At 41.0% G+C, this 14,062-nt stretch overlaps 1 protein-coding gene across 2 annotated transcripts in view; it reads left to right on the top strand.

The window, feature by feature from the left end:
- SVEP1 (sushi, von Willebrand factor type A, EGF and pentraxin domain containing 1) overlaps positions 1-14,062 on the top strand; it is a 192,962-nt gene that overhangs the window by 121,724 nt on the left and 57,176 nt on the right. For both annotated transcript variants that reach the window (XM_045814774.2, XM_087869486.1), the window contains exons 28-36: positions 2,511-2,635; positions 3,582-3,705; positions 4,464-4,634; positions 5,588-5,761; positions 6,205-6,324; positions 7,920-8,096; positions 8,323-8,407; positions 9,036-9,227; positions 10,151-10,318. In XM_045814774.2, coding sequence (XP_045670730.2) covers positions 2,511-2,635; positions 3,582-3,705; positions 4,464-4,634; positions 5,588-5,761; positions 6,205-6,324; positions 7,920-8,096; positions 8,323-8,407; positions 9,036-9,227; positions 10,151-10,318 — 1,336 coding nt within the window. The remainder of the gene's footprint in view (positions 1-2,510; positions 2,636-3,581; positions 3,706-4,463; positions 4,635-5,587; positions 5,762-6,204; positions 6,325-7,919; positions 8,097-8,322; positions 8,408-9,035; positions 9,228-10,150; positions 10,319-14,062) is intronic.

Raw genomic sequence — 14,062 nt, forward strand, 5'->3', positions numbered from 1 at the left:
GGAATTGCTGGTATATTTTGGTTGCTTGTTTTCTTTTGCGACTGTATACATAGGACACAAGTATATCCAGTGTATAAGCTGGAGCACTGCTAATACCATCTGTCTTTTATGAAGAGGAGAGGTCGGAGGTTCCCTGTAGTAAATAAGGAAACGTTAAAAATGTTTCAACAAGAAGTGACATTTTCAGGTGAAGTGGGGTGGTGGTTCCTTTTTGTGTTTAATTTAAGTATTCTTGCTTTCAGCTATCTCTTCTCTGAATAGTGGGATTGCAGGTGGCTTTTATTTTCTTCTTTATTCTTTTCCCGTATTTCATAATGAACATATATTTCCTTTATGGTAAAAAAAAAAAAAAAAAAGCATTTCTAGCTTTAAAAAAAATTAAACCCTGATAGCAGAGTGAAAGTAAGTTAAAGAGATAGGAAAATAAAACACAGACTGTACTAGTAGCCACCCAAGGAGATGGTTGTTGACCCCAGGAGTAAGAATGAATTGGGTCCACAAGTATTGTGGAGCTCCAGTTGACAGAGCTTAGTGAATGGCTGGCTTCCGTTTGGGTGACTAGGTCCGTTGAAGAGTCTGTTAGCTGAGAGAGGAATTCTAGGAAAAAGGACAATTATCAGAGCAGGGATTAGGGATGCAGGAAGAATTTCTACTTGATTTTAGACATATTGGGTCTGAATTCTAATCACAGGAATACATTCAACTAAAAAACATAGGTTGATTCCACTTTATGTCAAATTGACCAAGTTGTTTTTAGTGATAGGATGTGATTGGCAAGGACTCAGTGCAGCAGACACTTTCGAGTGCTGGTATGAAAATTGATAAACCTTTCTGGGAAGCAATTCAGAAACTTTCATCAAGAACCTTAGAGAAACCCTTGGTATGCAATCAACAATTCAACTACCAAGAATTGGATTAAAGGAAATTATCAATGATCTGAATAAATACTCATGTATCAATATATTGATCTCAGTGATACTTTAGTACCAAATTTGGAAACAACTCCAGTATCCAATAAGAAGTGGCTGTTTAATTAACTAATTAGTTAATTAAGCAAAGTATGGATTATTGTGCATTCATACATAAAACAGCTATTAAAACTCATGAAATGAGAGCATGTCCAAGAAGAAAAGCCAGATTCAAACATCATATATAGTATGATCCTGAGTCATGTGTTTTAAAATCTCTCACTCACACACAAACACATATACTAAAAAAATAATAAAAATAAAACCTAGGAGGAAATACACAAAACCGTTAAATGATTTTTTTTCTGGATAAGAGGAATTCCTTATGCTTTATTTTTTCAAATTTCCTTCTGTGTGTGTATTAATTTTTTATGATTAATAAGAAAAGGACATAGTTTGGGAAATCATGAAAAGGGGTTCTACATATATCGATTGGCAGGTAAGTGAAATCAGATGGGGAGTTGTTGAAGAAGAGCGAAGGCCAGGAGTGGAAGCCTGGGCGCATCAGCTTCTTAAAAAACAGGTGGAGAAGAGAGACAGAATGAGCACAAAGATTCAAGGAGAACAAGTAAAGGATGACTTCATGAAAAGAAAGTGTAATCACCCAGCCCCTGGCAGGAAACAAGTGGCACCCCCAAGAAGGAGATCTAAAGAGAGTTTAAGGAAGGGTCAATTTTCAAAGGTGTGGGCAGGATTAAGAGAACCAAAATATGACAGTAAAACACCCATGACTAGTGACAATGGAATATTGTCAAGAGATGGGCCCAAAGTGACAAGGAGGGGGAGTTTTTGCGAGAATTTAGGCAAACCTAAACCTTGCCTGGGAGGAAGGTATCCAGGAAATTAAACTTCTCTTTCATCCTACTTTCTTACCTCGGGTTGGTCCTTCCATTGGTATAAACAGAAGCCAGAGGAACAAGGCAACAAGGTGGTGTCAACCTTTGGGGGCACAAAGCAAGGTATCTCTGGAGGGGCAAACACAGACCATCCAGTACATCCAGGAAGGACAGTTTAATAGACCAGAATGGCCCAGTAGGAACCGATGATAGAGAGAAATCACCAGGGGTGAATATGAAAGTTTCCGTTGAATTTGGCAATGAGATAGTCACTGGCAAATTTAGATATTGCCTTGGAATTGGTGATAGAAATTTAAGCATTTCAGGGTTTAGAAGAAGAAAATGAAGAGCAGCTGCTGGTAGTCTGTCATGGAGGGTAACTTCCTAGAAGAAGGGAGGCAAAATAGAACTCACAAGTTTTGTTGGCATAAAATATTACATGCACATATGTATATGTGCAGTTTTTATAGTTAAATGTTTGTAAATCTGATATAATATTCTAAACCCTCTCCGACTATTTTTTAGGTTGCTCTAGATAAAATATTGAATTTGTCCCTACAGGTAAAACATGCAGTAAATATAGGTAATTTGGTTTTTCGACAATTTTCCCTGATACCTTTATATTGGCAGTACTTTCGTTAAGTTAGCATTTTTGGAATGACAGTCGTGAAGTCAGTTTTCCTCCTTATTTCTCTCCTCTCCTTAGGTGGTGGTGCATTAGTTGTTGGGCAAGAACAGGACCAAAAAGGAGAGGGATTCAACCCCGCTGAGTCTTTTGTGGGCTCCATAAGCCAGCTGAACCTCTGGGACTATGTCCTGTCTCCACAGCAGGTCAATTCCATTTTCAGTGTATGACAGTAATGAGATGCAAAGGTACAAACCTAGTGAAAATGTGAACAGACTAATGATGCCATGTCTTCCCGCAACCTCTGGGTTTTCAGACCTGACCACCAATGTCATTTGATGCTATGGTCGTAGACTAAGCTTAGGGAGAGGTTATTTGCAGTCACTTTCGGTGAATGCCCTTTTCAGTTTCTTGGTGATGCTTTTAAATTTTATTAGACATGATTATTTTAGGATACCTTGTAATTTCCAAGCTGGAAATTCACATCCCTCTGACTAAAGAGGCAGAAATTGAGGGCTGGCTCTAAGATTACGCTTAGAGAGTAACAGAGGAACCAGTGGTTAAAGCCTGGGTTCAAATCCCAGTTCTACCACAGCCTTGTCATGCTGATTTTGAACATGTTACTCCATCTCTCTTAGCTTCAGTTTTCTTATCTGTGAAAGATGAACAGATAGCATAGTAGAGTTTCGTCACGATCACACACAACACGGCACGTATAGTCGTGGTCTTGTTTGCCACATAGCGAGGGTTTCTAAATGTCTACCCTTATTATTATAGTGGCAGAACTTATCCAAGCCTCAGTTTACCCACCTCTAGATCAGAGGCAGAAGACAGGAGAATGAGGTGTGGGGAACCTCTACAACACCTCAATAAACTGCAGAGCTTTAGACAAGAAATTCTCTGTGGAGAATTCCAGACTATCTGGCAACTGACATACTTGGGAGAGGGGAGGATGAGGGTGGAGGAGAGAGAGGGAGGGAAGAGACTTACTTATCTGTTACCCCTGAAATCATACTGTGCAAAAGCCTCCTTCCCTTCACCATCCTCCCCCCAGAACTGTGAGTGTTTTCAAGGGGACACAATTAAGATGTAATAACTCTGTCATACTGAAACAAATAAGGTTTATCTAAAGACGTGTGTTTAAACTTTCAGGTGAAATCACTGGCTACCTCATGCCCAGAGGAACTCAAGAAAGGAAATGTGTTAGCCTGGCCTGATTTCCTGTCTGGAGTAGTGGGGAAAGTGAAGATCAATTACAAGAGCATATTCTGTTCTGGTTAGAATGTTCTTCTGTAAACTGCTATCTCTTGACTACTCCCAAGACTTTCCTGCAAAAGGAGACAATTCAAAATTCACTGTTGGTCAAGTAGTGCGTCCCTGTCAGTCTATTGTTTAGCTAGTAATTCACCTTTACACTACATTTATCCAAAGGATTTAGTTTTTTCATCCTTAAATACATGCTGTATTGGAGAGTACAAAATTCACTGTGGAGAAAACTTGGACAATGGTAAAATAAGGTTAGGAAAATAGGATGAGAGAAAGAATACGGTTTCTTTTTCAAATGCCGCCGAAGCCCTATCCTCCTGTATGAGGAGGGGTACTCGCAACTTGGTACTTCCTAGCGGCCGTCTAGGGGCAGGTAGCACAGGGAGAAAAGCAATGGGCATGACAGTCCTCACACCGAATAATCAAACTCTGAATGATCATACAATTCAATGTATTTGAGGGCGTTTCTGCAGGTGTCCTAGAATTCATGGGTTTTGACAACTTATAAGTACATTTCATTAATATTCCTTAAATACCACTTTTTCCTTAAAAAAAAATATTCGGCTGCCTTCTGCAGAAAGAGGAAAAGTAGTGGACTCAGTTTTTTCTAGTCATTTCGCTTGCCAGGGATCTGGTCATATATCACCGTGTTTTAGGAGCAGTAGAGTGGCTCTCAGATGCTGGCGCAACACGTGAGTTGAGGCTCTTAGCTGGCGATGCTGCCACGGGGGTGCTGACAAGCCCTGTGCCTGTGTGCTTTGCCCACAGATTGCCCGCCTTTGGAAGGATTGGTACCTCACCTGCGAACTACATCGGCAGACTTAAGGCCAGGCTCCAAAATCAGTGTGTTCTGTGATCCAGGCTTCCAGATGGTCGGGAACCCTGTGCAGTACTGTCTGAATCAAGGACAGTGGACACAGCCACTGCCCCACTGCGAACGTGAGCTGTCTCTGTGGAAGGCATTTCAGTAGCTCCTGACAGATGTCGGAGCATAGCGACATTTTTCAGGAATGCTAGATAAAAGCTAACTACACCACAGGAGTAAACACGCAAATCTTCATTGAATAGTTCCCTCTTTATGAGGGAGATGGGTGATGAAGAGAGACCAGCCCTGTGGCTGCACCCCAGGTGGGATAGGGAACTGGATGGGAAGGGGAGACAGAGCTGGGAGCTGGAGCCCCAGGAGAGACGGGTTACGGCTGGGTAGGAAACAGGAAAAGCCCTCTCGAGTTGGGTGCATCCAGTCATGTATTTATTCAGCAATTTTAAAACCACCTACTATGTGCTAGACAGCAATCTATGTTCTAGCGATGCAGCAGTTGGAAGAAAGTCTCCTTTATGGAGTTTACACTGGAAGAGGAGAGAGAGGAAATAACAATATTGTTTATTTACAGTAAATAAGAACAAGGGCCAGAAGTAAGGGCTATGGAGAAAGATAAAGCACAGTAGGGAAATGCAAAGTGAGGGTTGGGTGGAAGCAGACTGCTTTATTAGTTAGCGCCATCAGCACAGTCCCTCCATAGCATCTGTCCTCACTGATGTATGTATTTCTCTGTGGCTCGTTTCCCTAGTCCCACTAGATAGTAGGCTCCACAAGGCTGGAGTTTACGTCTTTGGTTCATGACTTCAGCACCTATGACGGTGTCTAGCAGGACCTTCATACAAATTTTATTTTAATTAATGAATCGCATGCTCACTCTGAGCCAGACCGTCTGCTGGTTGCCGAGGGCGCAGGTATGGCTACAGCCTATGCCACCCCTCCGGGGCCCTGGATCTGTGTTCACGCGCAATGAGAAAGTCCCTCTTCGCTGAACTGCTAGCTTAATGTAAATAAAATGTGCTTTGAGCATTTCGCTCCTCATGTCCTTGTGCTCTTCCTGGCCACATTACAGGCATTAGCTGTGGGGTGCCCCCCACTCTGGAGAATGGCTTTTATGCAGCTGAGGATTTCCATGCTGGCAGCACAGTGACCTACCAATGCAACCATGGCTACTATTTGTTGGGTGATTCAAGGATGTTCTGTACAGATAACGGGAGCTGGAATGGCATTGCACCATCATGCCTTGGTGAGATAAATCTTGGCAATACTGTCTGGGTTTATTCTAGCTCCCTGGGAGACAATCTTCCCAAATTCCTGAGGCTTTCTTGTGACATTCCTTTGTTAACTTCATGTCATCCCAGTAAGCTCTGGGCAAGCCACAGTGACAAAGCAGCTGTCCCTAGAGGTGCCAGAAATATTTGGAATTGTTACCAGGCTCAATATTAAGACTATTTTCATCTATCTCTGTTCTTCTACTTACCACCTATAAAGTGGGGGAGTAATAGCTTTTATTGTTTGTCTGCAATGTGATCATGACTACTGTATTTACTGTAGTGTATTTTCACTCTATGCAAATATCTGTAGTGTTATAATTAAGCGATATGTAATGACTTGAAAGTAAAAACAAGTATTTGATACATAAGAAAAAAATCAATCAACTTCACTACCTGTAAGCTGTCTTCATTTTAGACGTTGATGAATGCGCAGTTGGGCCAGATTGTAGTGAGTACGCTTCCTGCCTGAATACAAATGGATCCTACGTTTGCTCATGTGTCCCACCCCACACAGGAGATGGTAAACACTGTGCAGGTAACTAGTACATGGATAATTGGGAAGTTTATTAATTTTTTTTATTTAAGTATATATTTCAAATGTATGTTATTTAAAAATACAACAGTATGTTCAAGTTCAAAGGACAGGCGAAGAAGATAAAAAACCATCTTTAAAACAGACGTGTAAGTAACAACGAAAGGGGTTTTAAATTAGCGTTGTGCCTCTCCCAACTTCCCAGTCTCTGAAAAGTAAAACTGACGGCCAGCCGTGTCACCAGAATGTTGAAGCAGCATCTCTGCAGTGCGGGAATAACAGAGGGGATTTAGAAATGTATCCACTGGCCTCGATGGCCTCCATCAGCGCAAAGAAGATACTTCACCGTCAGTGTGTTTCCTCTGCCTCAGCCACACAGAATTATGTTCTTGAAAAAAATTGACATCTTCCCTTACCACATCTGTAGGTTTTGTGATAACTTTGATGATACAGGCCCAACTCCCAGAAAATAGAAAGTAAAGAGAAAGTCTCAAAATCAAGTCTCATGATGGCATTTACTTATAGTCCCTGACTTATCGGGCGCCTGGGTGGCGCAGTCAGTTAACCGTCCAACTCTTGAGATTTCAGCTCAAGTCATGATCTTAGGGTTGCAGTATCGAGCCCCGTGTCAGACTCCACACTCAGCTCGGAGTGTGCTGGAGATTCTCTCTCTCTTTCTCTCTCTCTCCCTCCTTCGGCACCTCCCCAACTCGTGCTTTTTCTTTCTCAAATAAATAAATAAATCTTTTAAAAATATGTAAAATCCTTGACTTCTGGGATGCCTGGGTGGCTCAGTACGATAAGCGTCTGGCTCTTGATTTTGGCTCAGGTCATGATCTCAGGGTCCTGACACTGAGCCCAGCATCAGGCTCCATGCTGGGTGTGGAGCCTGCTTAAGATTCTCTCTCTCCCTCTGCCCCTCCCCCCACCTCAAAAAAATAATTAATTAAAAAATAAAAATAAATACAAATAAAGCCCTTGACTTATATGGCCAGAATGACCTTCAGAAAGATTGAATCAATGTATCTTCCCTTTTTGATAATTCAAGAATTATATTTACTCATATCCAACTCTAGTCCTAAATATCCCTTTAGCTTATTTCTCTTCCTAGAAGTGGTGACCAACCCCAAATTTGCACATAGGAGGGATTTCTGATCCATAATCTGTTTGGAAAGGGAGGCTAGGAATTTTTCTCAAATCTGCCTAGGGTAAAGCCTTTACATCAATTTGATAGAAAGCCAATTGCTTTTTAAAAAGTAGACATGAAGTTGGGGGAGGTAGGAGGACCTAAGTTCTTCTAGTAAAAGTCCTGGCACCACCACTACTTCCCAATAAACAACTCCCTTTCAGCCAGATAAATTTTGTATATTTTTGTTAGTCACCGTGTTTCAAAATACTGAGTTTAAATGCCTATTAAATGTATGTTCTGGTCTAACGTCCAGTGTATCCCAGGCCTTCCTGTATCTCCCTTCCAAAGCTTCCCCCCCCCCCAAGATTTAACTGGTACTTTAACTGTAGTGAAATTCTTTTGCTATGAGACCCTGCATGGTTGTGCGAACACCCCTCATTGGCCCACAAACCTTTTTCTCTCTTTCAAGAACCTATTAAATGTAAGGCTCCAGGAAATCCAGAAAATGGCCACTCTTCTGGTGAGGTTTATACACTGGGCGCCCAAGTCACATTTTCGTGTGAGGAAGGTTACCAGCTGTTGGGAGTAACCAAAATCACATGTTTGGAGTCTGGAGAATGGAGTCATCCCTTACCATATTGCAAAGGTATGTTTCGCAGATTCCCCCGGGTTCATGGTGTTTGGCAATACTAAAACTTTAAGGTATAGACATGTCATGTGTTAGGTTGTATCAATATTCTTTGTATTTAAAACCCAACTATCAGGCTCATCCTTAAACACAACGAGATAACTTAGAGCTGCCCCTGAGCTTTCAGAGATTTTTGTACACACCAGTGAAAAAGCAATGCTTCTTTTGTCTTTCCACCTTCTAGCTGTTTACTGTGGCGCACCTGCTGTTCCAGAAAATGGCGGCATTGATGGATCAGCATTTACCTACGGCAGTAAAGTAACATATAGGTAAGTGTGTAAGATTTAAACTACATGGTAGAAGTTGTTGATGGTGTGCTGGCTGTGATCCAAAACTGAAAGAAAGGGAGAAGAAGAATCCCAGAGGATGGTTTTTAATTAATGTGGAATTCATTGAATTATGTGTAGTATGAAGGAACCAAGTCCAATAACCTCATGGTGGCAGTCCTATCTGGACTCCTTACATCCCTTGACAAGTAACTTATCATTGTCACCAGCATCCTAGAGGTGCTCCAGAACGGGTGCCACGGAGGAAGGCCCTGCGAGCTAAGAAATGTTCTTGGTTATAAGCTGGAGCTTTGGCTTAGGCGCTCATACTAAACCAGACCATTCTCAAACTAGGAATTTTTGTTTGCAGCTACTAATCCATGACATAAACTGGGGGTAAGCCAAACTCTTAATTTTTCTACTTATCACTCAGCAAGTTCCCTACAGGGAACCTGTGTAGTATTCAGCCTTGGAAAACAATAATTTCAAAGCGCTATTTCAGTAGAAAAAAAAGAACTCCTCCAATAAATTGTAAAGTGTAAATTCTTAATATTTTTAAAGGTTTTGGCACTGATAAAATTATGCAAAATAAAGCAAATTATATTCAGTAATCGCCCTTTATCCTCTTTAGGTGTAATAAAGGATATACGCTGAATGGTGACAAAGAATCATCCTGTCTTGCTAGTGGTTCTTGGAGTCATCCTCTTCCTGTGTGTGAACTGGTCAAGTGTTCTAGCCCTGAAAGCATAAATAACGGGAAATATATTTTGAGTGGGCTTACCTACCTTTCTACTGCATCATATTCATGTGAGAGTGGATACAGGTAAAGTCCGTAGACACGAGCCAAGCTTCCTGAAATACCCCGTTACTCATTATTTACGCAGTAGGTTTCATTTGTATATAACTCGCTGACTTTAGATACGAGTTTCTCAATGTAAAAGATATTCTCAAATTTGTGTGCCTCATGGAGGCTCACTCATAGTGCTGGGAATGCCTAAGGAAATATTCCACCTAACTTTGACTCTGGGCGCTCCAGATGAGTCACTATAAACATTCAGTCATTAAACATGAAAGCAAAATTGTTTGTGAGGCATAACACAGCATCTGGATTTTTTTTTTTTTTTTGGAACATAACTTACCACGCTTATACTGAACTTCGCATGGGATGTTACAAAAGCACTTCAGGGTAAGGGCCCAGGTTCTTAATACTGTGAGAGGTTGATTCGATCAGTGGTGTGCATGGGGGTGTATATGTGTGTTCAAACAGAAGGGATGGTAGGGGGAGACTGCAGTCAGAAACTTGGCCCACGGGATCTAAAGTGAACCAGTGAATGGAAAGTCGAGTGTGACAGGTTCAGGTAGGCAAAGAGGGATAAGCCAGGCCATTGGAATGAAAGGTTTGCAAAATCAAAGGAAGACCAGAGGTCAGAGTCAGGAGCAACACAGGGCACAGGCCCAGGCTTAGGACAAGGACAGTGCCCTTTGACCTCAGTTACCAAGACTTCCTGGGTGTCTGTCTCCATTATCGCTGGATCCCAACCAGCCTGTTAACCTCTTCTCACGGAGGTCATCTGTTTGCGAGGTCCGGGTGTCCTCCTGCAGCCCCAGGGAGCACATTTTATTTTGCAGCCGTTGTGATGTGGTGTCAGCCCATTCACGGACAGAAACGCTCTGGAGCCTGCTCAGGTTTCCGTTGCTTGTATATGATCGTCTCCATGGCAGCGAGTAATAGCCGTTCTTTCCCAGCTTACAGGGCCCTTCTGTCCTCGAGTGCTCGGCCTCCGGCAGCTGGGACAGAGCGCCACCTACCTGCCATCTCGTTGTCTGCGGAGAGCCGCCGGCCATCAAAGACGCTGTCATCACCGGGAGGAACTTCACTTTTGGCAACACTGTCAGTTACACCTGCAAAGAAGGGTGAGTGACCCTGTGAGGGAAAGAAGCATTGGGAGCCTCGAGGGAGAGGACGCACCTCCAGCCGTGGAGACTCCACTGAACACTCAGTTACGTGTCCTGGCCACCAAAGCCGGGAGAGAGCTTTATGCTCTTCTTCCCTGACAGCAGAAGGGAGCATATTCTCCTGCGGCAACAGTGTTTTTCTGGAATTAGAGTAATTCATCAAATTAAGCCTTGAATAATGGACATTGCGCAATGCAGTGGAAAATAGCTTTATACTTTACTTAAAGTTGCAAAAAGCACATTTAAATAGGCATTTGTGGCGGTGCCTGGATGGCTCAGTTGGTTAAAGAGGCATTCGTTTATTTATCTTTTGCAAACCTAAAGGCAAGACTTTGAGTCACAACCTAAAGATGACACATCTGCAGGGGGAAAAAGATAAGAAAGCTCAGGTTTTTCTATTTTTAATGATCTCATTTCATTCAGAGGTCAAATTTGAAAAACAAGGAAGCCGATTACAAAGAGCTTTCACACTTACTGGCTGGTTCATTGGATCCTTGCAGAAGCCCTGTGAGGTACAGAGAAGGGGAGGCTCCTTCTGGGGTGGTGGTCTGCTTAGCATCTCTAGGAGGTGATAAGGAAGCGAGGGGTTAGTGACATCTGACTTGCATTTCATTGCTTCCCCGCCCCCCCCCCCATGCTGCTTCAATAAATATTTTCACCGTGAATAGTGCTTTCACCCTCCAGATTGACCAGAGGTGTTTTTCCACACAGTTGGGAGCAGTACCAGCAGACAGTTGCCACTTTCTGGATTTGTAGCTCAGCTCTGTCCTTCACTGTGTTCCTTTGGGAAAATTGTATAACCTCTCCGTGCTTCGAGTGTCCTACAGTAAAAACAATTTCATTAAAGGTTCATACTTATGGATGTTGTGAGAAATAAAATGCCTAGTATAAAGCCTGGCCTAACCAGGAAAAAAAACTTAATTAAAATTAATTCTACCAATTTTGCCAATATTATGACTGAAGCCAAATGAGAGGGCAGTTTCTATTCTATCATAGGAGTTGAAGTTCATTTCACCTGGATAGAAGACGGTCCTGGTAGTACAGGACTGCCAGCAGGTGGCGACAGTATGTGTAAAAAAAAAATATATATATATATATATATATATATAGTGTGTATATATATGTATATATATATTTTATTTTATATATATATTTTTTATTTTTATATTTTTATTTTATATATTTTTCCCAAAAAGCTCCTGAGAGTCAAACACTCAGATAAATAGTTGATGGAAATCCCAAATCTTAACACCTTCTTAAGTGAAAAAGAAATCTTTAATATTAAAATGAGGGGATGAGAAAAATAGGTGAAGGAGATTAAAAATATCTTGAGAACTTGATGAGTAATGTAGAGAATTGTTGAATCACTGTATTGTACACCTGAAACTGGTATAACACTGTATGTTAGCTCTACTAGAGTTAAAATTAAATTAGTAAATAAAATGTCAGTGCAGGAGTTAGCTTTTGATGGCCCCATCTCTATATCTCCCCTGTAAGTTGACTCATTTAAAAACTGCTTCCTCCGGGCTCTCCACTCAGTAGGGAGCCTGCTTCTCCCTCTCCCTCCTCTGCCTGCCTCTCTGCCTGCCTGTGCTCTCTCACTCTCTCTCTCTCTGTCAAATAAATTTTTTAAAACATATTTTTAAAAAATAAATAAATAATAAAAACTGCTTCCTAACGAACTGCAGTCTTCTCAGTGTTTGTGAAATCTTATCAAATACAAATGTTCCAAATAAGAGCTAGATCTTGACAACCTCTGTGGTTTTTTCCTGATTAAACGAGTAATGCATTATCACCATATAAAACTAGAAAATGAAAAACATATTTTAGGGGCTCCTGGGTGTCTCAGTCAGTAAAGTGGCTGCCTTCGGCTCAGGTCATGATCCTGGGGTTCTGGGACTGAGCCCCGAGTCAGGCCCCCTGCTCTGAAATGAGTCTGCTTCTCCCTCAACACCTCCTCCAGCTCGTGCTCGCTCACACTCTTTCTCTCTCAAATAAATAAATAAAATCTTTAAAAAAAAAGGGAGAGAAATATATTTTTAAAAAAATTATCCAAAGATAAACGGTGGTATTTTGTCTTTACATATATTTTTTTAGTATTAAAGATCATGCTATAGATACAAATTTACATTTTTCTTCCTCTCTTTACAAATCATTCACCTAAAATATATCGTAGGAGTTCTGAGTCTGCCTAATATTAAGTCTATATGTTATAGGAAAGGGTTTTGTTAAAAGAAGCATTAAAGTCACTAATTAAAATGGCAACAAATCCATACATTTGTGGAGGGTTTTCCATTCCCCGAGGGCTTTCATACACATTATCTCATGTGCTCCCTTCCACAACGGTGGAGGTTTGGCAGAATAAATAGTATTCCAACTTTATAGTTAAAACATGAAGGGATTGGGCCATATGATCTTACATATTTCTTCTGGTCTAGGCAAACAGACACTCTGTGGGAGCTTTTATCTCCATCGAAAAGATGGAAACCAAATCTATCCACCTCAATCATGTATCTGTCGAAGGTTAAAAAGACAGTTTTATGAAAGCGCTTTATATATCCATTAAGTACTAGGTATAAAATGGCTTTGTTATTTTCTCTGTCATCATTATTGCTATATACAGTGATGACATTTTAATAATTTAGGGGAAACTGTCTTAAATAGTTAATCAAATTAATAGAAAGTATCTACAGTCACAAATCACTACCACCTGCATTTTTTTCTAAAAGAAAAAAAAGTCAAGCTATTAAGGGATCGTTTCATTTTTTTCTGGAAGTGAAAATTCTGGTGAGAGGACGAAAACTGATGCCCCTTGGCATACCCCTACTCCACCTTGGGATGCTATGAGGGTGGCCAGACTAGAAAGAAAGTCGTCATACTCCTCTTTTTTCTGGCCAAATGGCTAATGAAACATTTGAAATATACAGGAAAATACAAATAGTAATCATTAATCTCTACTTAAAGTTACCTGGGTATGCATTCTTTTTTTTTTTTTTTTTTAAGATTTATTTATTTTAGACAGCACAAGCGGGAGGGGCAGGGAGAAGGAGAGAGAATCTCTCAAGGGGACTCCATGCTGAGCGCTGAGCCCGACTCCAGGCTGCATCCCATGACGCTGAGATCACAACCTGAGCTGAAACCAAGAGTCGGATGCTTAACCGACTGCACCACCCAGGCACCCCCCCCCCAAGTATCCAATCTTGAGAGAAAAGTACATGTTAGATTTTTGCTATAGTTATTGTAGCTCTTTTTATCAAAGAAATATAGTATTACAAATATAACAAGAAGCCATTCTCCTCACTTTTCCATTCTCCCCAAAGTAACACATGTGCATTCTTGTCCTTATTCCATTATGTATGTCCCCATAAACATTCTGTTGATTCGTGTGTTTTAATTTCTATACATGTCGCTTTGTACTCTGTCCTTTTGAAGTTTGGTTTTTTTATACTTACCATGTTTTTTACATTTTTCTCTACTGATACATGTAAATCAACAGCATTCATTTTAATAGCTATATGGTGTTCTTTTGGAAGAATGAGCTATCTATACGTCACTCATTTCCTTACCGGTAGAAGGTTAATTTGTTTCTCCTGTATTTGCTGACGTAACAGTTCTGAAGTAAATATCCTTGCACGTGTCTCTTGGTACATATGAGTATGACTATCTCTGGCCCAGACACCAGAAGCTGAAGTTGTTGAATCA

This window comes from Ursus americanus, chromosome 18, assembly GCF_024610735.1.
Source record: "Ursus americanus isolate L20-20 chromosome 18, mUrsAme1.1.p, whole genome shotgun sequence".
Taxonomy (NCBI): Eukaryota; Metazoa; Chordata; class Mammalia; order Carnivora; family Ursidae; genus Ursus; species Ursus americanus.